General features: G+C 41.4%; 1 protein-coding gene across 5 annotated transcripts in view; it reads left to right on the forward strand.

The window, feature by feature from the left end:
• Nucleotides 1-24,007, forward strand: part of KALRN (kalirin RhoGEF kinase) — a 645,945-nt gene extending 621,938 nt beyond the window's left edge. For 4 of the 5 annotated variants that reach the window (XM_023214951.2, XM_023214959.2, XM_023214965.2 and 1 more), the window contains 6 exons: nucleotides 369-500; nucleotides 2,630-2,794; nucleotides 5,555-5,633; nucleotides 16,727-16,927; nucleotides 21,015-21,153; nucleotides 22,115-22,660. In XM_023214951.2, the coding sequence (XP_023070719.1) occupies nucleotides 369-500; nucleotides 2,630-2,794; nucleotides 5,555-5,633; nucleotides 16,727-16,927; nucleotides 21,015-21,153; nucleotides 22,115-22,660 (1,262 nt within the window). Of the gene's footprint in view, nucleotides 1-368; nucleotides 501-2,629; nucleotides 2,795-5,554; nucleotides 5,634-16,726; nucleotides 16,928-21,014; nucleotides 21,154-22,114 lie in introns of all 5 variants that reach the window. The other variant, XM_023215037.2, reaches the window with a different exon arrangement.
• Nucleotides 24,008-25,889: the final 1,882 nt, after the last annotated feature.

The raw sequence follows: 25,889 nt of genomic DNA on the forward strand, positions 1-25,889 counted from the left end.
GCTCCCTGCGACATAGGGGAGAAAATGTCCATTGTAAAAATTCAAAAACAATAAAGTTCTGGCAAATGAGATGAGAACAAATCTAAGAGCTGTCTGTGGCCTACCATAAACCTACTATCAACATGTTAGTTCCCTGGCCAAGTTTTATCTTCAAGGTGCAGTATTTAGCCCAAGGAAGAACTTCAGACAGCATGGTGTGTCTCCTACATCTGCCTTGGGCCTGGAGAAAGGTATGCCACTTGGCGGAGAAGGTCGCAGGAAAAAATTGCGACATGGGTTAGGTAATGTTTCCTAGATGACCTTATACCTTGGTGTACAATGCCAAGTTCTGCAGAAATAGCACCTGATCCTGATTTCTGTCTCTATAGGTGTTCCAGCAGCTCCTAACCGCCCCATTGCCCAGGAGAGAAGCTGCACCTCCGTGATTCTCCGTTGGCTGCCCCCGTCTAGCACAGGAAACTGCACTATTTCCGGTTACACTGTGGAGTACAGAGAGGAAGGTGCACTATCTTCTGCTCTACTTTGTCTTTTCTCTTCTTTTAAAACATTTGTTTTTAAAATTGTAGTAAACACACACACACAGTGAAATTTACCATCTTAACCATTTTTTAAAAAGTTTGAATAGAGACGGGGTCTTACTATGTTGCCCAGGCTGGTCTCAAACACCAAGGCTAACATGATCCTTCCACCTTGGCCTCCCAAAGTGCTGGGATTACAGGCATGAGCCACTTTTCTTTTCCTTTATTTTTATTGTTTATTTTTTTGAGACAGAGTTTGGCTCCGTCAACCCAGGCTGGAGTGCAGTGGTGCAGTCAGCTCACTGCAGCCTCCACCTCCTGGGCTCAAGCCAACCTCCCACCTCAGCCTTCTGAGTAGCTGGGACTAAAGTGCACACCACCACACCTGGCTAATTTTTGTATTTTTAGTAGAGACAGGGTCTCACTACGCTGCCCAGGCTGCTGTGAAACTCCTGAGCACAAATAGTCCATTTGCCTCAGCCTCCAGAAGTGCTGGGATTACAGGCATAAGCCACGGCGCCCGGCCTCTGGCTCTTGTTTTCCTGTCTTCTCTTCATCTCTAGGAGGTCCTTCAGAATTGTAAACATATTAGCCTCCTCATCTTTCAGAAGTTGTGTCTTCCAACTCAATTCAGAGGCCTCAGTGCCAGGTTACAGCTGCCTTCTAATCCCAGATGTTCAGTAGCTCTTTTGGCTAAGATGATCCAAACCTCCCTGACATATTTATGACCTAGGGCAGGTTTCAAGGTGCCTTCATGCATATATCCCTACTTAACACGCTTGATCATCCAGACAGGGATGATCAAGCCCATTTTACAGAGGGGGAGGCTAAGGCCTAAAGAACGTTAAGAAACACAAGGTTATAGTTAATGAGAGGCAGAGCTAGCACTAGAACTCAGATGTCTACTTGGCTTATTTGTAATCTTTCTCCCAGGGAAATAACTAGTGTAGTATGGGTGAAGTTCTATAACCCCTACCTACCCCCAGATAAAATTAAGATAATATATATTGTTTAATTGTACCTTTTAATATTGTGCAATTTAAACTGTTAAAATTTGTTACATTTACATGCTAAAAGTGAATATATTTCTTCATCAGTTAGAAACAACTGAGACTTCCATCTAGTTAGCAAGAAGACTTAGTTAAAATAGAAGCTGCCAGATCGCTCTAATTGTTAATAACACAACCACAGTTATTCAGAGTCGTAACACAATTACTCTGAATCACATTAGGAATTACACAATTGAACTGAAAGCAAGTGCTTGCTACCCTATCCCCCGAACCAAAACCATTTGTTTTATTCTACTTTTCATTATGCTTAGTATTTTAACTCTTCTTTCTCCTTCTTTTTTATTAAACAGGCCCTATGCAGTTATCAACCCATTTATTTCTGCATCCTTCTTAAGCTGTTCACTCTTGTGTCTCCCAGGTTAGCACAAAAGTATTAATAGTGAGCTGGGAGACACATTTTAGAAAGTTCATATTTACCTTAGCATTAACCAGTTCATAGTTCAGCTCTCTAAGTTCTCTTGGGCAAATTGTTTAATATTTCTGAGGCTCAGTTTCTACATCTGTAAAGTAAGATTAGTCCTTTACCTCACTGGATTTCTGTGGATTTAAGACAGAATTAACTTTCTGTCTTAAATCTCATTTAACTATGAGAGAATTATGTTGAAGACACCTTCCACAGGATTTTACATGTACGTAGTATTCAACGCATGTTAATTTCCATCTTGTTTCAGTTCCCAAATGCATATTTTCTCTCATGTTATTAATTAAAAATATACTCTTCTGGCCTTATTAAAAGTTTACCTTGTGTGTCCTCCATAAATTCTGTATTATCTATGTCTTCTCACTCTGGCACTTGCACATTTGAAAGTAAACAGAATCTGTAGGCCAGCTTCTTCCACATCTCTCACCATTTATTCCGTCACGTAGGAAATTGAACCCAAACTACCATAGTTGGCCTACAGGCTTTGAGAGCCTGACATGGTAACCACAAGCATCCCTTGAATTGAATGTGTCTATTTTCCTTTCTTTGTTCACTGAAGGTCTTTGAAACAATATCCCTTTGGCTTTTCTCTTTCCCTCTCCTGGGAAACCGTACACTAGGTTCTCAGATCTGGCAGCAGTCGGTGGCTTCGACCTTGGACACTTACCTCGTCATCGAAGACCTTAGTCCCGGGTGTCCTTATCAGTTCAGAGTCAGTGCCAGTAACCCCTGGGGAATCAGCCTTCCCAGCGAGCCCTCGGAGTTTGTGCGACTTCCAGAATATGGTGAGTCCCAGCCCAGCCCTGGCCCCCCAGGCAGTGGGGGCGAGACACCTGGCTGCCTGTCACAGACTCATGGGCACATTGACATGTCAGGCCACCATGCAAGAGGCACCTGGTGGCTCCAGTCAGGCAACATTTTAGAGGCTTGAGAAGAATGTTTCTGTGAAGTATAGCTGCAAGCGTCTTGGGCAAATGTTAGGTCTGCACCGATGCCTACCCCTGCATCTGCCAAGTTCCCCCGGGACTGAGTATGCCCCAGGAAAGGAGAGTTACAGGCAGGAGTCACGAGTCCTATGGATGTTCTCTGCCCCTCTTCTGAGACAGTGAAACAAAGCCTCCTCCCACCCGGGCACCCCTGCCAGCCGTGAACGTACCTCCCTGCATGAGGGACTCACCCACTTCAAATGGGGGAGAGAAAAGCAACCTGGCTGAAGGGCTTCACTACAACGTGAGGATTTCATAGTTTCCTCACCCCCAATCATCCTAGAATTTTTTTTCAACATGGATATAATTTTATGTAGATTTGTTGAAAAATTAACTAAGATACACATATAGCTAGCTAAATATGAGTATTTTACAAATAAGGTTCTTATTTTGCCCAAATCATCTTCGTCTCAGGGACATTTTGGAAGAGAAAACTTGGCTATCCTAAAGAAATCTCCAGGCCAGGCGCGGTGGCTCATGCCTGTAATCCCAGCACTTTGGGAGGCCGAGGCGGGTAGATCACAAGGTCAGGAGATAGAGACCATCCTGGCTAACACGGTGAAACTGTCTCTACTAAAAATACAAAAACAAAATTAGCCAGGTGTGGTGGCAGGCACCTGTAGTCCCAGCTACTTGGGAGGCTGAGGTGGGAGAATGGTGTGAAACCAGGAGACAGAGCTTCCAGTGAGCCGAGATCACACCACTGCACTTCAGCCTGCACGACAGAGGGAGACTCTGTATCAAAAAAAAAGAAAAAAGAAAAAGAAAACGAAAACATATAGATGGTATATAAGTCATAGTCATCATATATTATAAATCAAAGGTACTTTATAAATATTAATTTAGTGCCAGGTGCAGTGGCTCACACCTGTAATCCCAGCACTTTGGGAGGCTGAGGTGGGTGGATCACGAGGTCAGGAGATCGAGACCATCCTAGCTAACACAATGAAACCCCATCTCTACTAAAACTACGAAAAAAAAAAAAAAAAAAAAAACAAGCCGGGCGTGGTGGCGGGCGCCTGTAGTCCCAGCTACTCGGGAGGCTGAGGCAGGAGAATGGCGTGAACCTGGGAGGCGGAGTTTGCAGTGAGCTGAGATACTGCACTCCAGCCTGGGCAACAGAGCGAGACTCCGTCTCAAAAAAAACAAAACAAAACAAAAAAACAAAAACAAAAAGAAAGAAAGAAAGAAATCTCCAAATGGTGAGACTTCGGGCAGTGCAAGGGAGTGGTCTGTGTGTACTAGGGAGAACAGTGGGTAGGGGGTGGCTGACTGTACTCGAAAGCCAATGGACCTGTGTGCTTTAGGGTTAAGGGAATTCTGGAGTCTCCAGAGGGGTTTGGGAAACCCTCTAAGTCACCTCTGCCCCGACCTGAATCCAGAAATGCTCTCCAGTTGCAGCCCCACTGTCAGTCCAGTTTTCTCCCAGTGACTTTGGCTTTGTTCCCACGAGCCTGTGACTCATGCAGAAACCTAGGCCCTGGGTCTCTGTTTCCTTGGAATTCAAGATGGATAAACTGCCTTCAGTCTCAGCCAGGCTGTGCTCTGGGAAACCTGAGGGAACTGGCTCCAGGGTCAGCCGAGCCAGGCTGCTCGTGTGACCCCTATCCTCCCAGGCCGCTCACTTGCTCCAGCCCCAGATAATGCTGTGTGTTTTGCTATTTGTGACCCTTGGTCCCCAACAGATGACACAAATGCGTATTGCTGTGCATGCTGTGTGTGTGTGTGTGTGTGTGTGTGTGTGTGTATGTGCACGCGTGCATGAATCATTGCCAAGGAATTGACACATCACACAAGGTAATACTGCCAAAGAATCTACTCAAGCATATATTGTGGGTTAAGTTAAATCCTTCAGTATACCAGATAAGCTCATTAATGCCTGAGAAGAGTGGGATAAGAAAGATAATTTTTTCTTTTTTTTTTTTTTGGAGACAGGGTCTCGCTCTGTCTCCCAGGCTGGAGTGTGGTGGCGCAATCATAGCTCACTGCAGCCTCGACCTCCTGGGCTCAAGTGATCCTCCAACCTCAGCCTCCTGAGAAGCTGGGACTACAAGTGTACACCACCACACCTGGCTGATTTTTAATTTTATGTAGAGACAGGGTGTTGCTATGTGGCTCAGGCTAGAAAGAGAAATTTCTAAAATGTATTTTCCTTTTCTCCTTTCTTGACCTTGTAACTTTTCCCTTCACTCTCTGCATCCTCCTTACACCCCTGATTTTCACCAGCTTTTCTAGGCCTTCAAAGTGTTCTTTTATCCCTTTTAAATTTTTCTCCCAAATTTATCTTTTAAAATATCCAGAAGTCATATTTCTGATTGTGCTGAGTTTTCCCTTTGTTTAAGTAGATGGGAGAGAGAAGCCAACTCTGTCATGTCAGTTTCCCCTTGGAAGATTTTTAAAAATAACATTCCAGAGAATCATGGCATTTTCCCACTGAGTCAGACTCCATATTTGGTCATGAGAATTGCTTTGGGGTTGCTCTGGAGCTTTTCTGTTAATTTTTTCTTTATTCTTATATGACATCCTCGATATTGTAAATGGATTCTCTCTCTTCCGAAGATGCTGCTGCTGATGGTGCCACCATTTCTTGGAAGGAAAATTTTGACTCAGCTTACACTGAGTTGAATGAAATTGGAAGGTAATGACACAGTTTTCTATTCCTTCATTCATGAACACCTAGCAACATCACATCAGAATAATAACTTTTTGTTGTTGTCATTGTTTATTTCTCTTACAAATGCAATTCTTTCCATAGCAAGAAAACAACTAAAATATTTATATATTCTACTGTTCTTTTTCTTTTCTTTTCTTTTTTTTTTTTGAGGTGGAGTTTCACTCTTGTTGCCCAGGCTGGAGTGCAATGGTGCAATCTCGGCTCCACCGCAACCTCCGCCTCCCAGGTTCAAGCGATTCTCCTGCCTCAGCCTCCCGAGTAGTGGGATTACAGGCATGTGCCACCACGCCCGGCTAATTTTGTATTTTTAGTAGAGACGGGGGTTTCTCCATGCTGGTCATGGCTGGTCTCGAACTCTTGACCTTAGGTGATCCTCCAGCCTCGGCCTCCCAAAGTGCTGGGATTACAGACGTGAGCCACCCACCTGGCCCTTTCTACTGTTATTTTTCTAACTTCTTAAGTTGGATGCTTCATTCGTCAATTCTCAGCCTTTCTTCTTTTCTAATATGAAAATTTAAGGCCCAAAATTTTCTTCAAACTACAATTTTAGCTATAGGTCTGAGTTTTGATATGCAGTATTTTCCTTATTAGTTGTATGTAGTTTTCTCCAACCATGAATTTTTATTTGATCTCATTATAATGGAAACATGTTTATATATATATGAGACTTTTAAATGTATGAGTTTTTAAAAGTATCTTTTTATTACTGATTTCTGACTTAATTTGCATTGTGGTCAGAAAATTTATATGGTACTGATTCCTTGGTTTTTGTTTGGACTTGCTTTATGAGTAGCACGTGATTAATTTTTGTAAAAACTTCCATATGTTCCTGGGAAGACTGTAAAATCACTAATTGTTGGGTATAGATCTCTATATTGCCCGTGCACCAAGCACATTCATTATTCTATGAGGATTTGTAATCCCAGTCCTCCCCCTGCCACACATATACACATTCATATGTTTCTCTTTCTCTCTCTTTCTCACTTGCAGTATTTTGGTTAGAGAACATTTAGTGTGTCCTCAAAAATAAAATAGATACAAATATGACTTTTAACAGAAAAATTAAAACTCTATCGCCTGGCCCACAAAATAGTTGATGGGAAAGAAACAAAAGGGGTTCATCCCTATGCATGCTTTGGCCTCCAGGTGGTCTGTGTGAGGGAATGTGGGTAGATCTTACAGTTGCCCACCCGTAAGATCATCCCCCCGGATGTATAAATTAAAGAATACCCACTAACAATGGGCCATCGACATCATCTCTATCTCTGATTGGCGTCTCTCAGTGAAGCATAACGTTTTTTAGCTGGCGTGGTTGTGACAGAAGTTGTAGAGGAAGCCAAATGGTCCTTATTCCTGTGTCTTGGGCAGGAGTCACCATGTCATTCCCTGCCTTCCGTGACAGCACCTTTCATCAAAAACAAACTCTACCTCTCCTTTCCTGTCTTCTTTGTGTAGCCAAACAGAAGAAAAAAGCCAAGGAAATGTATGTGATGATGATGATGATAATGAGGATCTCCGTATCTATAGTATTCTAGATACTAAGCAGATCCTACATACAAATGTTATTTTTGTTTATTTGTTTGAGCCCTACTGCTTAATACACAAACATTATTTAATTTAATCCATACAACACTATGAGATACTGTTTGAGAAGATTTTCTTTTTTCGTTTTTTTTTTTTTTTTTTTTAAAGATAGAGATTGGGTATTGTTATGTTGCCCAGGCGGGTCTTGAATTCCTGGGCTCAAACAATCCTCCTACCTCCGCCTCCCAAAGTGCTGGGATTATAGGCCTGAGCCACTACACCCAGCTGAGTATATTGTCTTTTTGTCTTCTTTTTTCTTTTTTCTTTTTTTGAGACAGGGTCTGTCTCTGTCACCAGGGCTGGAATACAGTGGCACTATCATAGCTCACTGCACGCTCAATCTCCTGAGCTCAAGCGATCCCCCAAGGCTTGCAGGAAGGTGATCAGCCTTCCAAGTAGCTGGGACTACAGGTGCACACCACCACACCTGGCAAACTTTTACAAGAATTTTTTGTTCTTGTTTTGTAGAGATGGAGTTCTCACTATGTTGCCCAGGCTGGTCTCAAACTCCTGGCTCATGCAATCCTCCCGCCTCAGTCTCCCAAAGTGTGGGATTACAGGCGTGAGCCACCCATCTCACCCAGCCTGAAGTATATTTTCAGTAAAGGAAACTCAGGGTCAGGTTAGGTAACTTTCTCAAGGTCCCACAACTCGGAGGTGTGGAGCCAGGATTCAAATTCTGGGCTACCCAACTCCAAGCCTGGGCTTGTTTTACTAGTATATATTGTTTCTCATCATATCGATTATTGTCCAAAATAAGCTCTAGTAACTGAAATCTACTTTGCTCTATTAGGTTGAAATTTGTGAAGCTAAACATGACCCCCAATAATGGGCCAATTAAATCCCCAGCTAGTTCTAAATGAAATCGGTTTCATCACCTGGATGTGCCAGTTAATTCCTCCTGGAGACATGCGTTTGCTATTATTAGCCATAGATTAAGGCATGTTTTAGCTAAAACAGATGGCTAGTTTGATATTTCTCAAAGGGAAGATCAATTTTCCTATCTGTTCAAAAGTAATCAATGTTTTTGTTTTAAAGTCTCTAACAGCCTGAAGCTTTTCCTCTCTCCCAAGAATAGTCCTCATATTTTCAGAAGATCTTTTCAAAATGTTGTACGTTAACAGAATAGAAATAATACATGGAAATTCTTATTCTTTTTCCTTTTTTCTTTGAGACAGGGACTCACTCTGTTGCCCAGGCTTGAGTGCAGTGGTGTGATCACTGCTTACTGCAGCCTCGACCTTCCAGGCTCAAGTGATCCTCCCACCTCAGCCTCCCAAGTAGCTGGGACTACAGGCGTGAGCCATCACAGCCAGCTAATTTTTGCATTTTTTTGTAGATACGAGGTTTCACCATGTTTCTCAGGATAATCTCAAACTCCTGAGCTCAAGAAATCCACCCACCTTGGCCTCCCAAAGTACTGGGATTACAGGTGTGAGCCACCGCACCTGGCCAAAATAATACATAGAGATGTTAATGTGAGACACAGGAAAGATATCTGTTTCAGGGCCATAGAAGTGAATCGACTTTCTCCATCATACCTAAACTGGAATTCTGGGCCTTTGTGACTATTCTGTTAAAAGGAGCGCTCTGGTAATTAAATACTATAAAAAACCACAGTGCAGGAAGGAATATGTTCTCTCCTACAGCACATCCATAGAAGGAAAGGGCACTTGAGTATGGTGTGTTTAACCAGGAATGAACTATATAGGCAACAATGCAGTATAAAGAAGGCAGGGGGTTGTCACTGGAAATGCTGACCATTGCCTATACCCATTGCTATACAGGTCTCCAGGTGAGATGGCAGGTTGAACACAGGCATCTATTTTCACTTCCTCCTAAACTTCATTGAAACTACAATGAAGGGTTTTTTGTTTTTTTTTTAAGTAGGCATATAAGAATGAGGACATTGGAAGACGAGACAAAAATAAAGTATTAGACACAGAAAAACAGATGAAAGAATGATAAATGATCTTGAAGAACTGAGTCAGTCAGTCATGGGGTCAAATGAGGGCTAGTGTAATTTTTGCAGCAGAATTACCCAAAGGCTCAGGTATTAGGAGCATCAAGTACTTCTGGAAGTAGGGAGAAGGGGGATGCTAAAATTGAAAGGATTGGCTAAAATTTTTTGAGAAGTTGTGTCTCAGAAGGGAGTGAAAACTGATGTCTGTGTTCAGCCTGCCATCCTTACCTGGAGACCTGGTCCTACCTTTTTAGATTCTATGCAGGCAATGGGTCAGCATTCTCAAGGGATAAGCTGGCTCCAAATCTGCTCCCCAGCTTCAAATATCTGTGTGATTGTCTTTTGTCATCCAAGAAAAGACTTCTTCCTTCCTTCCTTCCTTCCTTCCTTCCTTCCTTCCTTCCTTCCTTCCTTCCTTCCTTTTTTCCTCTCTCCCTCCCTTCCTCCCTCTTCCTCTCTCTCTTGTTTCTTTGTTTCTTTTGTTGTTGTGGTGGTTGTTGTTTTAGGGCAGGGTCTCACTCTGTCACCTAGGCTGGACTGCAGTGGCTCAATCACTGCATCCTTGACCTCTTGGGCTCAAGTGATCCTCTTAGCCTCCCAAGGAGCTGGGACTACAGACACACACCATTATGCCCAGCTAATTTTTAAATTTTTCATAGAGACAAGGTCTCCCTATGTTGCCCAGGTTGGTCTCAAATTCCCAGGTTCAAGTAGTCCCCCTGCCTTGGCCTCCCAAAGTGCTGGGATTGCAGGCATAAGCCACCGTGCCCGGCATGAAGTTTTATTTTCTGGAAAGGGAAAAATGGAGCATCCCTGCCCTTGGGGTCACCAGGCACAGCTGAAGGCAGTGGAGCCATTCTGCAAACAGGGACAATATGAGAATGTATGCATGCTGGGTACTCAGAACCCAGCTCTCTTATCCGCTGGACCTCCAGAGGTAGACAGCCAGGGTTTCACCCTCTAGGCAGAAAGCAGGGGGCTGTTTCTCCGGAAACTCTAACCAGCCCAAAAGGAAAGACTTAAAGGTACTGATTATGGAGCTTTCCCATCTGAGCAGTCTGGTCAAATTACTCTGTAGTAAAGTAAAAGTTGACAGGTTTCACCCACAAGCTCAGATCTTCTAAAACATCTTTTTTCTTTTCTTTTCTTTTCTTTCTTTCTTTTTTTTTTTTTTTTTTTTTTAGACACTCCAGTCTGTCTCCCAGACTGGAGTGCAATGATGCAATCTCAGCTTACTGCAACCTCCACCTCCCAGGTTCAAGCGATTCTCCTACCTCAGCCTCCCGAGTAACTGGGATTACAGGTGCCTGCCACCACGCCCAGCTAATTTTTGTATTTCTAGTCGAGATGGGATTTCTCCATGTTGGCCAGGCTGATCTCAAACTCCTGACCTCAGGTGATCTGCCTGCCTCAGCCTCCCAAAGTGCTGGGATTACAGCTGTGAGCCACCATGCCCTGCCACCAAACACATTTTTATTCCTGAACTTTCAAAATGAGCTGACTTCCAATGCCAGCCATGATACAGTAAACCCACTGTAGCCTTTATCTCCCACTGATTACAACCAGAATCCCTGGACAAGATACAAAAAGCAATACCTGGGTATTAAATTAAATAATAGAGATGAGAATGGAAAGTCAAGAGACTTGGGCTGGATGTGGTGGTTCACGCTTATAATCCCAGCACTTTGGGAGGCTGAGGCAGGAGGATCACTTGAGCCCAGGAGTCCAAGACCAGCCTGGGCAATATGGTGAGACTTCATCTCTAAAAAAAAATAAAAGAAAAGACTAGCCAGGCATGGTGGTACACACCTGTAGTCCCAGCTACTTGGGAAGCTGAAGTGGGAGGATTGCTTGAGCCTAGGAGGTCGAGATCGCACCACTGCATTCCAGTCTGGGCGACAGAGCAACAGCCTGTCTCAAAAAACTAAAAGGAAGGAAAGAAAAGTAAAAACTTGAGGAATGGCTAATGACAAGGAGAATAGCAGTTTCTTTCTTTCTTTCTTTCTTTCTTTCTTTCTTTCTTTCTTTCTTTCTTTCTTTCTTTCCTTCCTTCCTTCCTTCCTTCCTTCCTTCCCTTCTTCCTTCCTTCCTTTTTTCTTCTTTCCTCTTTTCTCCTTTATCTCCCCAGCTTTGATACAAGTGTGGGCCAAATCAAAGAACTATGTAGCATGCACAAAAAACAAAAACTCCAGAAAAACCCACATTTCTGGCCAAAGGACAAAGAAAGGGGAACCCTTTGAGTGGAGAGAACAGAATAATTCATGCTTTGTTTGTTTTTTTCTGTCTCCTTACTGTCACTACTTCACCCCAAGGGCAGTCATGTGAAACTGCATGACAGTGCAGGAAGCTAAACCTCTGAGGGAATCCCATCTTTCTGGCCAGACAACTTCAAAAAGGGGCACTTAGGAGATAAAGAATGTGGGGGAAATCTCAGGAGAAAGCTAAAGAAGATCTCCTAATTCTATATGAAATGACTCAAATCCTGGGCCACCTTCCGGCTGTACATGTATAAGGCACATTCAAAGAAGTATAGCAAGGCTCTGAGAAGAACGGGACTATGATGTGAACTACTGCGCAGTGACTGTTTAGCTTCAGACTAATCTTTGTATGGTGCTCACAAGGGGCAGACCTAAAAGCATAGTAAACACTTTGAAAACTGAACTGACAACAGAACCACCTCCCACAGAAGGTGAGACGGAACTTGCAGCCTGAACCTAACCAAGCTGATTACTGACCAAAACATACAAATAAACCAAAAATCACCCTTCTCCAGAGGATTTTAACAGAATCAGAGTCTCACAACATAACAGTCAAAATGTTCAGGATACAATCTAAAATTGCTCAACATTACAAAAAGCAGGAAAAAACTTAAAAAATTTTCGGAAAGAAAACAATCAACAGATGCCAGCTCTGAGGTGATTCAAATATTGGAACTATCACACAAAGACTTTAAAGTAGCAATTACAACCATCTTCTGTAAGGTAAAGGTGAACACTCTTTAAATGAATGGAAAGATAGAAGTTATTGGCAGAGAAATAGAAATTATTTTTAAATGAAAATTATATAACAAAAAATATAATATCTAACATTTTAAAATTTACAGCATGGATTCAATAACAGAACAAAGCTGACAGAGGAGTTGGTGAAATTGAAGAAGAAGAAATATAAATTATCCAACATGAAGAATAGAGAGAAAAGATGTTTTACAAATATTAGACATAACCCCAGGGTCCCATGGAAAAATATCAAAGGGTCTGACAATCATGTCATTAGAACTCCTGAGGGAAAGAAAAAAGTGATTTGTGCAGAAAAAATTTGAAGAAATAGCGACTAGAAATGTCCCAAATTTGGCAAAAGACACAAATTTTTAAAGAAGCTTAGTGACCTAAATAAAAAACAAACAAAAACCATGCCCAGAACACATTATAATCAAACTGCTGAAAACAAATATATGAAAAAAAATCTTGAAAGAAACAAGAGAAAAAAACAACATATCACATTCAGGTAGAACAGTGACTCAAATGACAGCAGATTTCTCATCAGAATCCATTGAGGCAAGAAGACAACAGAACCAACATCTTTAAAATGCTGAAAGAAAAGAGCTGGCCACCAAGAATTCTAAATCTAGCAAAAAATATCCTCCAGGTGAAATGAATTAACTACTAAGAATTTCTGAACAGTTGAGGAAAATCTTTAACATTAAAGACAGACATCAAAACAAAAGTAGAAGAAAGTAAACACACTATATAGCAAAAGACTTCCAAAAACTCTCATTAGTATCCTTAGATAAAGGATAATATTGAAATTATTTTTAAAAAAGAGCATAATTCTACAAAAACAAAAAACAACAAGCAACCTTTTTTTTTAAGACAGAGCCTTGCTCTTTCACCCAGGCTGGAGTGCAGTGGCACAATCTTGGCTCAGTGCAACCTCTGCCTTCCAAGTTCAAGCGATTTTTGTGCCTCGGTCTCCCAAGTAGCTGGGATTACAGGCACGCACCGCCATGCCTGGCTAATTTTTGTATGTCTAGTAGAAATGGGGTTTCACCATGTTGTCCAGGCTGGTCTTGAACTCCTGACCTCAGGTGATCCACCCACCTTGGCCTCCCAAGGTGCTGGGATTACAGGCGTGAGCCACAGCAACTGGCCTGAAAACCTTAATAGAAATGTGGGAAGACAGTGTTGAGGAAATTTCCCAGAAATCTGAGTAACCGGAAAAAAAATGGGAAATAGAATAGGAAAAGAAGAATTAGAGGACTTAGACTAGAAGGTCCAATTTGAAAAACAGAAATTCCAGAAAGAGAGAATAGAACAAATTATAGAGAGAAGAAGGAATTATTTCTAAAAAATAAAATATTCCCAGAATGAAAAGACATGAGTTTACTAATTGAGAGAGCACCTGAGTGCCCAACCTAATGGATGAAAATAGATCATACTGCAGCACATAATTGTGAAATTTCTCAAAACTTAGGAAGAAAGAAGAGCCTACAAATTCTCCATGAAGAAAAGGGGTCATGAAGGATTAGGAATCATAATGCTTTAGACATTAACAGTTAACATTACCAATAACAATAGAAATTGGAAGGCAACAGAATAATTCCTTCAGAATTGTGATTGAAAAAATGTCCAACTGGATTATACCTGGCTAAATTCACAATCAAGTATAAAAGTAGAATAAGTACAAATTTTCAGATATGCAAGTCTGAAACAATTTACTTCCCATGCACTCTTTGTCAGAAATGATTGAATATTGCATTCTGTCAGAAAAAGGAAAAGTATTCATAGTTTACTAGAGGCTCAACTGTGAATAGCATAGACATGGTGTAGTAATGTAGACACTGAATATTGATTATAATCTTATTGGGAGGACAGTGGATGCGGATAGTAGTTATGTGGCAGGGACAGAGGGAGGAAGGAGGCTAAAATCTCATCTTCCATAGTGGGATGTCAACAGAAATAATTAAAACTGAAAAATGAAGAAGTAGCCACTCAAAGCATACAATTGAGAGTCATATAAGTAAATATTTCAATAATCTGCTAAACTATATTAAATTGATGTATTAAACTGCCTGTCAGGCCAGGCACGGTGTCTCATGCCTAATTCCAGCACTTTGGGAGGCCAAGGTGGGTGGATCACTTTGAGCTCAGGAATTCAAGACCAGTCTGGGCAACATGGCTAAATCCCATCTCTACAAAAAAAATCCAAAAAATTAGACAGGTATGGTGGTGCATGCCTGTAGTCCCAGCTACTTGGGAGGCTGAGGTTGGAGGATCACTTGAGCTTGGGAATCAGAGATTGCAGTGAGCCAAGATCATGCTACTGCACTCAAGCCTGGGTGACAGAGCAAGACTCCAGGGAAGGAAAAATGGGGATGAGTTTTTTTTTAATAACAAACCTGTAAAAATAATTGACTTTTTTAACCATGGGGCTGCATAACTTTGACAACTACAAACCTTTTTCTAAAAATGAAGCTAGCAGTACCTTGACGTGGCCACTAAATTCAGGAGAGCTATCCTCAACATTCAATTGTTTTTGTTGTTCCATTTCACTGCTCTGCAAGAAATAACTTATGATAATCAAACTCACAAAGAGAGCGCTGTTAAAAACCAGAATGGCAATTTATTAATTTATAATGTGAAACAAAACTGCCGTTTTGACCAAATATTTGCTTACTGTGCCAAGAATGATATTTGGTAAATAATATATGTTCAATAAATACTTGTCTAAGACTTGTTTTACTAATTAGTACATTATTTTTAAAAAACAATTTTTTTTAAAGAGAAAGGGTCTCACTACGTTGTCCAGGCTGGTCTCAAACTCCTGGGCTCAAGCGATCCTCCTGTCTCAGTTTCCCAAAGCACTGGGATGACAAGCATGAGCCATTGCACCTGGCCTTATTAGCACATTATTTTATTTTATGCAAATATATGATGGGAAAAAAAGTATTATTAAAAAGTTGCCTTTTGAGCACAGAGCCAGGTCAAGGAGGCAGTTAGATGATCTTCATGGTGGCCACGACACACCCATTACTGTTGGAGGAATGGGCTGGTCTTCAGACTGTTCACTCCTCTGCTTGTGGGTTAGGACACCTCATGGGCAGGGCTTGGATGGTGCTGCCTTATCACCTTGCTGACCCTCCCTTCATCTGCCCCATTGCTGACCTGTACCCCTACAGAGCTCTCTTGCCACCTTCCACAGGGCAAAAGCTGTATCTGGGAACCATTCTACTTCAGGAGTTGGCAATTTTGTCAGATGTAATAATGGCAGAGTGGTTATATATTTGTAAGTGTTCTTGTCAATAGGGATGTAAACTGCAGTGTTAATGAGTGAAATGACATTATATCTGGATTTGCTTAAAATACTCCAGGGGAAAAAGAAAGCAGCGAATAGAAAAGAGATAGATGAAACAAAATTGATTAAAATGTTCATGATTATTGAAGTTGGCTGCATAGGAGATCTATTTTGCTATTTTCTTCACTTTTGTGTATATTAGAAAGTTTTCATAATAAAAAGATAACAAACATAAAATAAAATGAAACAGTGGACTCTTTAAAAATGTTTTTAATGAGAGCTAAGCTATGAGGACACAAAGGCGTAAGAATGATACAATGGACTTTGGGGACTCGGGGGAAAGGGTGAGACGGTGGTGAGAAATAAAAGACTACACGTTGGGTACCGTGTACACTGCTTGGGTGATGGGTGCACCAAACTCTCAGAAATCACCATTAAAGAACATATTCATGTAACCAAACATCACCTGTTCCCCAAAAACCTATTGAAATTAAAAAAAAAAAAAAATTCCAATTTGCAGTGGCTCTACAGTCTGGCTTTTTCATCATGTCATGGCCCCATAAAGAGGTAGCATTTGTGGTAGACCTTGAAGGAAGTAGAATTGGTATGTATGAGAAGGAGAAAAAGACAATAAAAATGTTTTTTAAATTATCATTGAGTAGAATTCCTCCTTCTTTAACATTATTGCTGTTTCTATTGTTGTATTTCACAGAAATATGTGTTCTGCCTAGAAAAGAAAACTGAACTGCCGTTGATGGTTAAAATGGCAGAGAAAAATGTTGGTTTAAAAAATTACATTCGTTAGGCCAGGCATAATGGCTCACACCTGTAATCCCAGGGCTTTAGGAGGCCGAGGCAAGAGGCTTGAGCCTGGAAAGTCGAGGCTGCAGTGAGCCATGATCACATCACTGCTCTCTAGCTTGGGTAACAGAGCAAGGCCCTGTCTCAAAAAAAAAAAAAAAGCTTTATATTATATATAAAAATATAATGTATAATATAATTATATTATATAATATATTAGTTTTTGACATCTCAAGAAACCTAAAATGCTAAAGAAGGAAATTGGATTTTCTGAATAACATTATAACTAAAAATATAGGAGAGCAGGACTCCTAATAAAATCTATCTGACCACTTCACACAAAACTTTACTTATCCATGAATAAAATATATCTAGTTAATTGATGATTGTGGGCAAACTTTCCCTTTTGTTTTTCCAGAGGCCGTTTCTCTATAGTAAAGAAATGCATTCACAAAGCTACCCGCAAAGATGTGGCTGTGAAATTTGTTAGTAAAAAAATGAAGAAGAAAGAACAGGCTGCCCACGAAGCTGCCCTGCTTCAGCACCTACAGCACCCTCAGTACATCACTCTCCATGATACCTATGAGTCCCCCACGTCCTACATCCTGATCTTGGAACTGTAAGTACAGATGCCGTTTCTCTAAAGTCGCCCCCATCCATTTGGGTTAGCTCTTGCCCACAATTAATGAAAAAGACAGTTAGGTTTTATACAAGGTCCTATCATTTGCAAAGTGCTGCATATAACATGCATCTGTCCCCCATTTTATAATCAATGTCATTTCCATTTCAAAGATTAAAAACTCATAATAGGGACAAGGGAAGTCCTTAAAACTAGCTCCTTAAGACTAGGAATAGAGAAGCTGGGACTTGAACCCATCTCTCTCTCCCTTCCATGTTTATTTTCTTTCTATTATGGACTCTTGGGCTGGGCATGAGTTTGGGAAGAGCTTGTCGACAGTAGGCTGATTGACAGGGTGGAGTTGAAAGAGAGGGCTCTGTGTGTCAATTCACCACCATAGCATCTCCAGTCTACCACCCAAGAAATTCCTTCTAGGGTAGAGCCTTACCTTCAAAACATTCCACTCATTCCAGATTTTCTAGGGACTTAGGCAACCATATACCCCTAGAATAGATTTAATAAAGCAATAATGTCCCATTCTCCCCACCACTACCCCAGACTAAGAAGAGACAGTATATTCTGCAGTTTAGATAAATATCGCAGAGATGAAAGAGAACAGAGTCTCTTCAGAAGTGATACAAGTAACAGAAATGTGATCAGATTGGTGCTAATGAGGCCCTTGGCCTAGACAGGAGACAGACCTTTCTGCCAAAGACCATTACTGTGTATGGCTCCACAAGAACCCGTTTTCAGTAAAGAAGTGCCTGCATTTTCAGCTTTTCAACTACCATGTTAGTCTGGCTCTTGAGTGATTGTTAGTCTAGGTGTGTGTGTACGGGATCTTTGAGTCAGTAACTTGCCACAAATGTATTTATGATAAAATAAGAAAGCAAAAATGCAAGCAAGTTTGGCTATTTTTAAAATCAGCTGGAAAAAAAACAGAGGGGACAAAAGCAGTGCTGCTAGCATCTGTAATCCTTTTGTGAAACTTAAACTGTATGTGGTTAAGTAGTTGGTAGTTTGTCACTTTAGACTTAACAGTCTTTTTCAGAGCCTGACCTGTCGTAGGGAACCTCCTAACTCAAAAGGCATATTCTATTGCTAGTAAACTATACTTGTCCACAGGTGACAACATCTGTGCTGGAGTTCCAATGAAAGGTATTGTCACGATGTACCAGGTTGAATTCAGCTGACCCAGAACTTCTGCCCCTTCAGTCTTGCCAACTACTGTTTCAAGGGAAGGTGCTGATAGTGGGCTACTGCAGTGCAATGGAAAGAAGCTGCTCTTGGAATGAGGAATCTGGGCTCACGTCCCAGCTCTGTGATTTGAAGCAGAGTATTTAGTTTGCCAGGGCCCCAGGTTCTCATCTGTGAAGACTGAAATTCCTCCAACATCCCAGAGATGTTGCAGGGATTAAGTTAGATGAATAGTGGGTTGAACTAGTTTAGCAAACATTTACTGAGCACTCACTATGCACCAACCGCCATCCAGACCAGGGCCAGGGCTGGGGGAACAAAGGTATAGTTATAAGGGTAGTTTAGAGGAGGCAGAGGTAGAGTTTATAGGGGGGAAAGGGCTGGGCACGATGGCTCATGCCTGTAATCCTAGCACGTTGAGAGGCCGAGGTGGGCAGATCACTTGAGGTCAGAAGTTCAAGACCAGCCTTGCCAACATGGTGAAACCCCATCTGTACTAAAACTACAAAAATTAGCTGGGCATGGTGGCGTGCACCTGTAATCCCAGCTACTCGAGAGGTTGAGACAGGAGAATCACTTGAACCCAGGAGGTGGAGGTTAGAGTGAGCCAAGATCACACCACCACACTTCAACACTCCAGCCTGGGCCACAGAGTGAGACTCCATCTAAAAAAAAACAAAAAAACAAAAAAAAAAAAATGGGGAAAAGATGTAGTTTTTGCCCTCAAGGAGTTACATGTCTAATGAGGAAGACCAATAGATAGATAGATGGATGATTTTAATATAACATGGTAAATACTAAGAAAGACATGCATGCATTGGAGAAGATTGCTGTGAGAACGAACATAGGTGCTTGGTTGAACTTGAAGTTCAGGGGAAGTTTGTGGAGAGGCAGTGCCTGAGCTAATCCCTGTGCTGGATCTCATTATCCTGGTATGCTTATTTGGCACATACTTATGCTGCCAATTATGTGACAGTGGCCTCCCCTTAGGTGGTCACCAGAATTGCTGGGAGAGCTTTTCTTTACCAGGCAACTGAGATTTGGATTCCCTATTCTGGGTGGGATGTGGGCATCTGCCTTACCCAAAAACTCTAAAGGTGAACTTGGTGGCTGAGACTCTCTCACTTGGAGCAGTGCTGCTGTTAATTGCTCCCGTAATGACCCCAAGAAGTTCAGGGGAATATATTTAACAAGCCCAATCCTACTCCATCTACTCCGATCACTCTTACCTCACCCCTAGCAGGGTCAGAGGAAAGCAAAAGAGGCTTGCATGGGTTCTAGCCTTTGCTCCTGTTAGGGACAGTAGAAGACACCAGCAGAAAGGAGCAAGCTAGAGGGGAAGAGGAAAACTTGGCCAGGGTGATTTCAGCTGTAACTGAAAGTCATTTCTGACCCTGGATTAGGCTCCTCTGCATGGGGATTTCCTGGGGATATACCTTTAACAACTCAATGCATTTGGTAACTCCTTGCTGTAAGAGGACAGAGGGTGGCTCAGAATAGCTACCATTTATTTAGCACTTATCTACGCTACCAATTATGCTTAAATGCTTCATCGTCTCATTCCATCCTTGCACAATCCTCATAATGAAATAGGTGAATAGTAATATTCACCCACTATATTATAAGATAATATTAATTCATTATATTATATTAATATAATGAATAATAATTGTTATTATTTTGTTGCTGTTCTTATTCCCACTTTAAAGATGGTTCACTTTGGTGAAACCAAAACACAGAGTTCAAATGACTTGCTCCCAGCCTTCAGCAGGTAGGTAGCAGAACTAGGATTCGAATCTGAGTCTTGATGGCTCCATATACCATGTTCTCAATCACAGTCCTCAAGGTTGGAAAAGTTGCCCAGAAGGCAAAGGATTCAAAAAGGGATCAAGAGCCGGGCACGGTGGCTTATGCCGGTAATCCCAGCACTTTGGGAGGCCCAGGCGGGTGGATGACTTGAGACCAGGAGTTCGAGACCAGCCTGGCCAACATGGCAAAACTCTGTCTCTACTAAAAATACAAAAATTAGCTGGGTGAGATGGCACACGCCTGTAATCCCAGCTACTTGGGGAGCTGAGACACCAGAATCGCTTGAACCCAGGAGGCAGAGGTTGCAGTGAGCCGAGATCATGCCACTACACTCCAGCCTGGGCAAAAGACTTTGTCTCAAAAACAAAACAAACAAACAACAACAACAAAAGGTGACAGGGTGGGAGTGGGGCAAAGAATCAATAATGCAAAGAACAAACTTTGCCTACTTTCTGTTTTCCCCAACTAAAAACTGACAAATGAAAGTAGTTTGGCTAGGCGCAGTGGCCTCCTCCAGAAATCCCAGCTATGTGAGAGGCTGAAGCAAGAGGATCACTTGAGCCCAGGAGTTCGAGGCTGCAGTGAGCTATGATTGTGCCACAGCATTCCAGCCTGGGTGACACAGTGAGACTTCTTTTCTAAAATGAATATAAAATAAAATTAAGAAGTACTTTGCAAAACACACGTGGGGTTGCTTGCAGCCCCTTGGTTACGGTTAATCAGAATATTGCTGAAATCTCTTGGTGAAGGCTTTCTTTACTTAGCAATCGAACCTCTTAAATGGGCGTCACAACTTTTTTGTTGTGAGCAATTTTTAGAGTTAAGGAAGGAGAATGTTTCTTAAACAAGGTCATTCATATTTCTTCCCTGCAGTACACCATATTTGTAAATATATTTATTTTAGTTCTGAATATTACAATAACTTTAGGCTCTAACTAAATATGCATGTGTTGCACATTTGGTCTTCATGTATAACAAGAAGTACGAGAGAGCTTAGAGCTCTTACTGATTTGTACGTGTGTTATTTTTCTATTTCTTCATATCAAATATATTTCCTTTGCCTTTCCCTGCCTACTTTCAGGATGGATGATGGCCGCCTCTTAGACTACCTTATGAATCATGATGAACTGATGGAGGAAAAAGTAGCTTTCTATATTCGAGACATCATGGAGGCTCTGCAGTACCTTCACAACTGCAGGGTTGCACATTTGGACATAAAGGTAATAAGAAGTGTCATCTTTGCAGGAAATACCTTAAATGGCCAAGTCCAACTTACCAGTCATTACTCATAAGGAATATAAATTCAAATTCATTTTATTTACTTACAGTAGAATATTATAAATTCATTTTATTTACTTACAGTAGAATATTATGACTTTTTTTTTTTTTTTTTTTTTTTTTGAGACAGGGTATGACTCTGTTGCCGAGGCTGGAGTGCAGTGGTGCAATCTCAGCTCACTGCAACCTCTGCCTCCCAGGTACAAGCGATTCTTCTCCCTTAGCCTCCCAAGTAGCTGGGATTACAGGTGCCTGCCACCACACCTGGCTAATTGTTGTATTTTTAGTAGAGATGGAGTTTCATCATGTTGACCAGGCTGGTCTCGAGCTCCTGACCTCAAGTGATCCGCCCGCCTTGGCCTCCCAAAGTGCTGGGATTACAGATGTGAGCCACCATGCCCATCCCATTATGACTATTAAAGAGAATCTGGGTTGTCACACAATTTAAGTATATCATCCATGAACTAATGAGAATATACCAGAGCCACAATGACATCTGGTGTGAGAGAAAGTAGGGAAGTTCTACCTACCTAATCTAACTTCATAGAAGTAAGCCAACAAATGTCACGTTTTCTTCCATGCTGCTCAAAAAGAAGCCCCTGTTCACCAAAATGAGTAATTTATTATTTCCTTGATTCAATGCAGAAGCAATGTAGTTAAGAAGACATGATTTTCAAAGTCAAACTACTTCTCTGAATTACAACCCAAACTCAAAGTTGTAAGCTCAAAATGATACTTTGAAGTCTCCTATGCAGTTTCCATAGTGCATAGGGAATTTTCCATACACCGTAGGCTTTATCAAAGAATAGCATAATCGTGTTTGAATTAATGAGGTCTTTTGAGTAGTCAAAATAGAGGCCTGAACTTCCCTTCTTTTCTCCCTTCCTCTTTGGATCTCCGCAGCCTGAAAACCTGCTCATTGACCTACGCATTCCAGTGCCTCGAGTGAAGCTCATCGACTTGGAGGATGCTGTCCAGATTTCGGGTCACTTTCACATTCACCACCTGCTGGGGAACCCTGAGTTTGCTGCCCCAGAAGTCATCCAAGGCATCCCCGTCTCCCTGGGGACAGACATCTGGAGCATCGGGGTTCTGACATATGTCATGCTGAGTGGGGTCTCCCCCTTCTTGGATGAGAGCAAAGAGGAGACATGTATCAATGTATGCAGGGTGGATTTCAGCTTCCCCCATGAATACTTCTGTGGTGTGAGCAACGCTGCCAGAGATTTCATCAATGTGATCTTACAGGAGGACTTTCGGAGGCGGCCCACGGCAGCCACATGCTTACAGCATCCATGGCTGCAGCCCCATAATGGCAGCTACTCTAAGATCCCCCTGGACACCTCCCGCCTAGCATGCTTCATAGAACGCCGCAAACACCAGAATGATGTGCGGCCTATTCCCAATGTCAAGAGCTACATTGTCAACCGGGTGAACCAAGGGACGTAGCCATCTCCCAGCCCCTGTGGTTTCACATAGAAGTGCAGTGTGAACCAAAGCAAGACTGAATGTGACTGTAAATAATTCTGTTCATCATTTCACTCCGTGCAGTTCTCTGAATTGAGAGATGTACCTCTTAAACCTCATCAGTGGTTATTCAGGGTCTGAGCAGCAGTAAAAGTCACCCTAAATCCAGGGGCTTTCCAGAAGGTCATTCTGAAGAAATAAAGAGGCAAAGAGTCACAGAAGTGTTCAGAAGAAGGACAAAGATGAGAACAATATTGGCTGTTATGAAATTTTAACTGTATCTTCCAAAACGAGTGCTTAACTGGGCAAACCTTAAGCTCACGAGAGTGTAAAAGTTCTCTGGCTTTGCTGAAATTTTAAGCAAAAAGTTCTATTTAATGGAGATGTCATGTATATCAACTATTCTGGTTTAGATAACTTAGATATAGTTTCTTAATAGGATAGATATACACATACAGTATAATATATCCCATTCAGGTTTCAGAGTTTTCTAATATAGAGATATATATATATTAAATCAAACACAAGTAACTTTGAGTGCTCCAGTTAAGACAGTAATTTATTTACCGAAGCATTACATTGTTTTGACTAAGCACAATTAGATGACAAGTTTTGTAGAGCATTTTATAAATCTTGTATAGAAATCTTTTACCAGAACCTGTGCATTAAGAGAAAGCAATGTTGCCCTTTTGAATGAGATAATTTTTTCTGTCAATCACAGGTTATTTGATTAAGATAGGTTCTTTCTGTATATGAAATGCTACCCGCAAATTCACTGGCAGCTCAGAGTTAATCTGGCAAGAAAGCCTGCCAGGAAATAAGGTCAAATACACTATGAGCTGCAGGGGTATTTTTGTGTCTACACCAGGTTTGAAATAAATAAACAAATATAAGAGGTTCATACAAAAGGGCAAATGAAAACCTTTCCTACAGTTCCTATGAACAACGTACCAACACTTTCTGATTTCTTCTATGGCTGTAGAATACCATCTTTCAGAAAGTTGGCTGACTTTATTTCTAACTCCTTATTGAAGTTAAGGGGTGCTTACTAAAAGGAGGCAGCCATATAGGCCTTTTAAAGGCCTGGTCCTAAGTCCTTTTTAAAGCCATGGAACAAAACCTGATACATCACCCTAACAGAGCATTAAGTTGTAACTGAGATTGCAATACCTGTCACCACTCAGCCACTGATAGTTCTCTGAACCAAAAGGACTAATTGTGCTTTAAGGCCAATCCTGCTTTCTGGTGTATATTCTCCATACAAGATTATTATTAACTGCTTTTTTTCCCTCTGGTGGAAAAAAAAATTAAACCTGGGCATTTCATGGGTTTTCTTTCTTTATTGTTGTTCGTTTGTTTTGGAGGGAGGGAATTTGTTTTTTGTGTTTGTACATGATCCACCCTTAGTTTTCTAGAATATGTGTTGAAAATTGCTATTATGCAGGTAAGATTTTAAAAATGTAACTCAAGTGTTTGTTCAAATCAGGTTTAATGGCGTGGCTTCTCTCTTATAATAGGATAGAGAAAATTAAAATCACACAGTACAGAAGTGCAAGAAGAGAATTTATGAAGGATGAATAGAACTACAAACCTATCTAAATGAAAAAGAAATGGTGGAAACTAAGCCTGAACTTTACATATAAAAAGCATTATTCCCACAGTGGAAATGTAAAATTAAAACTCATCATCTTTTTTTTTCCACTGGTTTCAAAGACGACTTCCTCATTCACCCTCCACCTCATCCCATCCAAGATTACAGATTGATAAATTAATGGAAATTATAAGCAATAAGACTAGATAGCACTTAGTATTTTCGGGATTAACCAAATATGTGGAGACTGACTCTGACTGTATTTGTTTCCTAGTTTTCAAATGGCCCTGGGTCATTAAGCCTCACTCCCTCAGAGGTCTCTCTTGACTAACCCCTATAGTCTTCATTTGGACCTTTAGGTATATGCAAATACTCTATGATACAATACATAAAAATTTAAAACATACCTTAAACATGTTTACTAAAATTTTTTAAAATTTAAAACATATGTAGTAAAAAAAATTTAGTAAACATGCCTTCATTGTGTTTAAAAAATTTAAAACATATTTACTAAAAATCCTTTTGGTAAACATGTTTACTAAAACCCTTTCGGTAAACATGTTTACTAAGACCCTTTCAGTAAACATGCCTTCATTATGGTATACAGCATAAAAGAGGAAAGCCTGAGCCGGGCTCGGTGACTCATGCCTGTTAGCTGGGCGTTGTGGCAACCACCCCTAATCCCAGCGACTTAGGTGGCTGAGGCAGGATAATCGCTTGAAACCAGAAGGCGGAGGTTGCCGTGAGCCAAAATTGCGCCACTGCACTCTAGCCTGGGCAATAAGAGCAAAACTCCATCTCAAAAAAAAAAAGAGAGGAAAGCCTGGCCCATAGGGTTTGTCAAACTGTAGGCTCTGAGGATTCCCAATATCCATAAATTCCAGCTTGGCAAGTTCTGTTCTGTCCACTGTGGATGACCTGAATCAAGATCCCCCTGTTGAGCCATTCTGAGTTTTTATAACAAGTTGAGTTTCTTCTTGAGAAGGCCAGGGCCCAGGACAATGGTGTACAGACCACGGCAGATGGGAGGCAAGGATGGTATTGTTGAAATTATGTTATGGGGGCAGTTGACAGAATGTTAGACCTCAAGCTTTCATATCAGCTTTTACAACAGAGTTGGGAGGATCCAGATCCAGATGTGGGGTTACATGGAATTCCCCCAAGTACACATATTTGGGAAGTGAGAAGACAGGAAAAGAGGTACCTGGGAAAAGTAGGATGATTTTGTTAACTGGAGCCAAGGTACAATCATTAGACCAGAATGAACTTAATAGAGGCCCCAAGAGAAAGGGGGTATATTTTATATAGTTTGATAACGGAGGGAAACTAACAGGGAGGCTCCCTGTCTGCAAAGTTCCTGTTCCCTCCCAACAGGGATAAGACAACCAGAGAGTAGTCTTGGTTCAAGAATTCTCCACAGCAAGTTGGAAATAACAAGGAATCCCAGACGATGAGCCTGGGGAATGTACTTTAAGTTGCTCTGATGGCAACTGTGGTTAGGGAAGAAGGATCGGGGCCACTCTTGTTCCTGTTTTGGTGGAGAGATTTATTGCTTGGTAGTAAAGAAGAGAGGAGAGAGGAGAAAATAGTCCACTTCTATCATAATGATGGTAGTTCACA

Source organism: Piliocolobus tephrosceles, chromosome 2 (assembly GCF_002776525.5).
Source record: "Piliocolobus tephrosceles isolate RC106 chromosome 2, ASM277652v3, whole genome shotgun sequence".
Lineage (NCBI taxonomy): Eukaryota > Metazoa > Chordata > Mammalia > Primates > Cercopithecidae > Piliocolobus > Piliocolobus tephrosceles.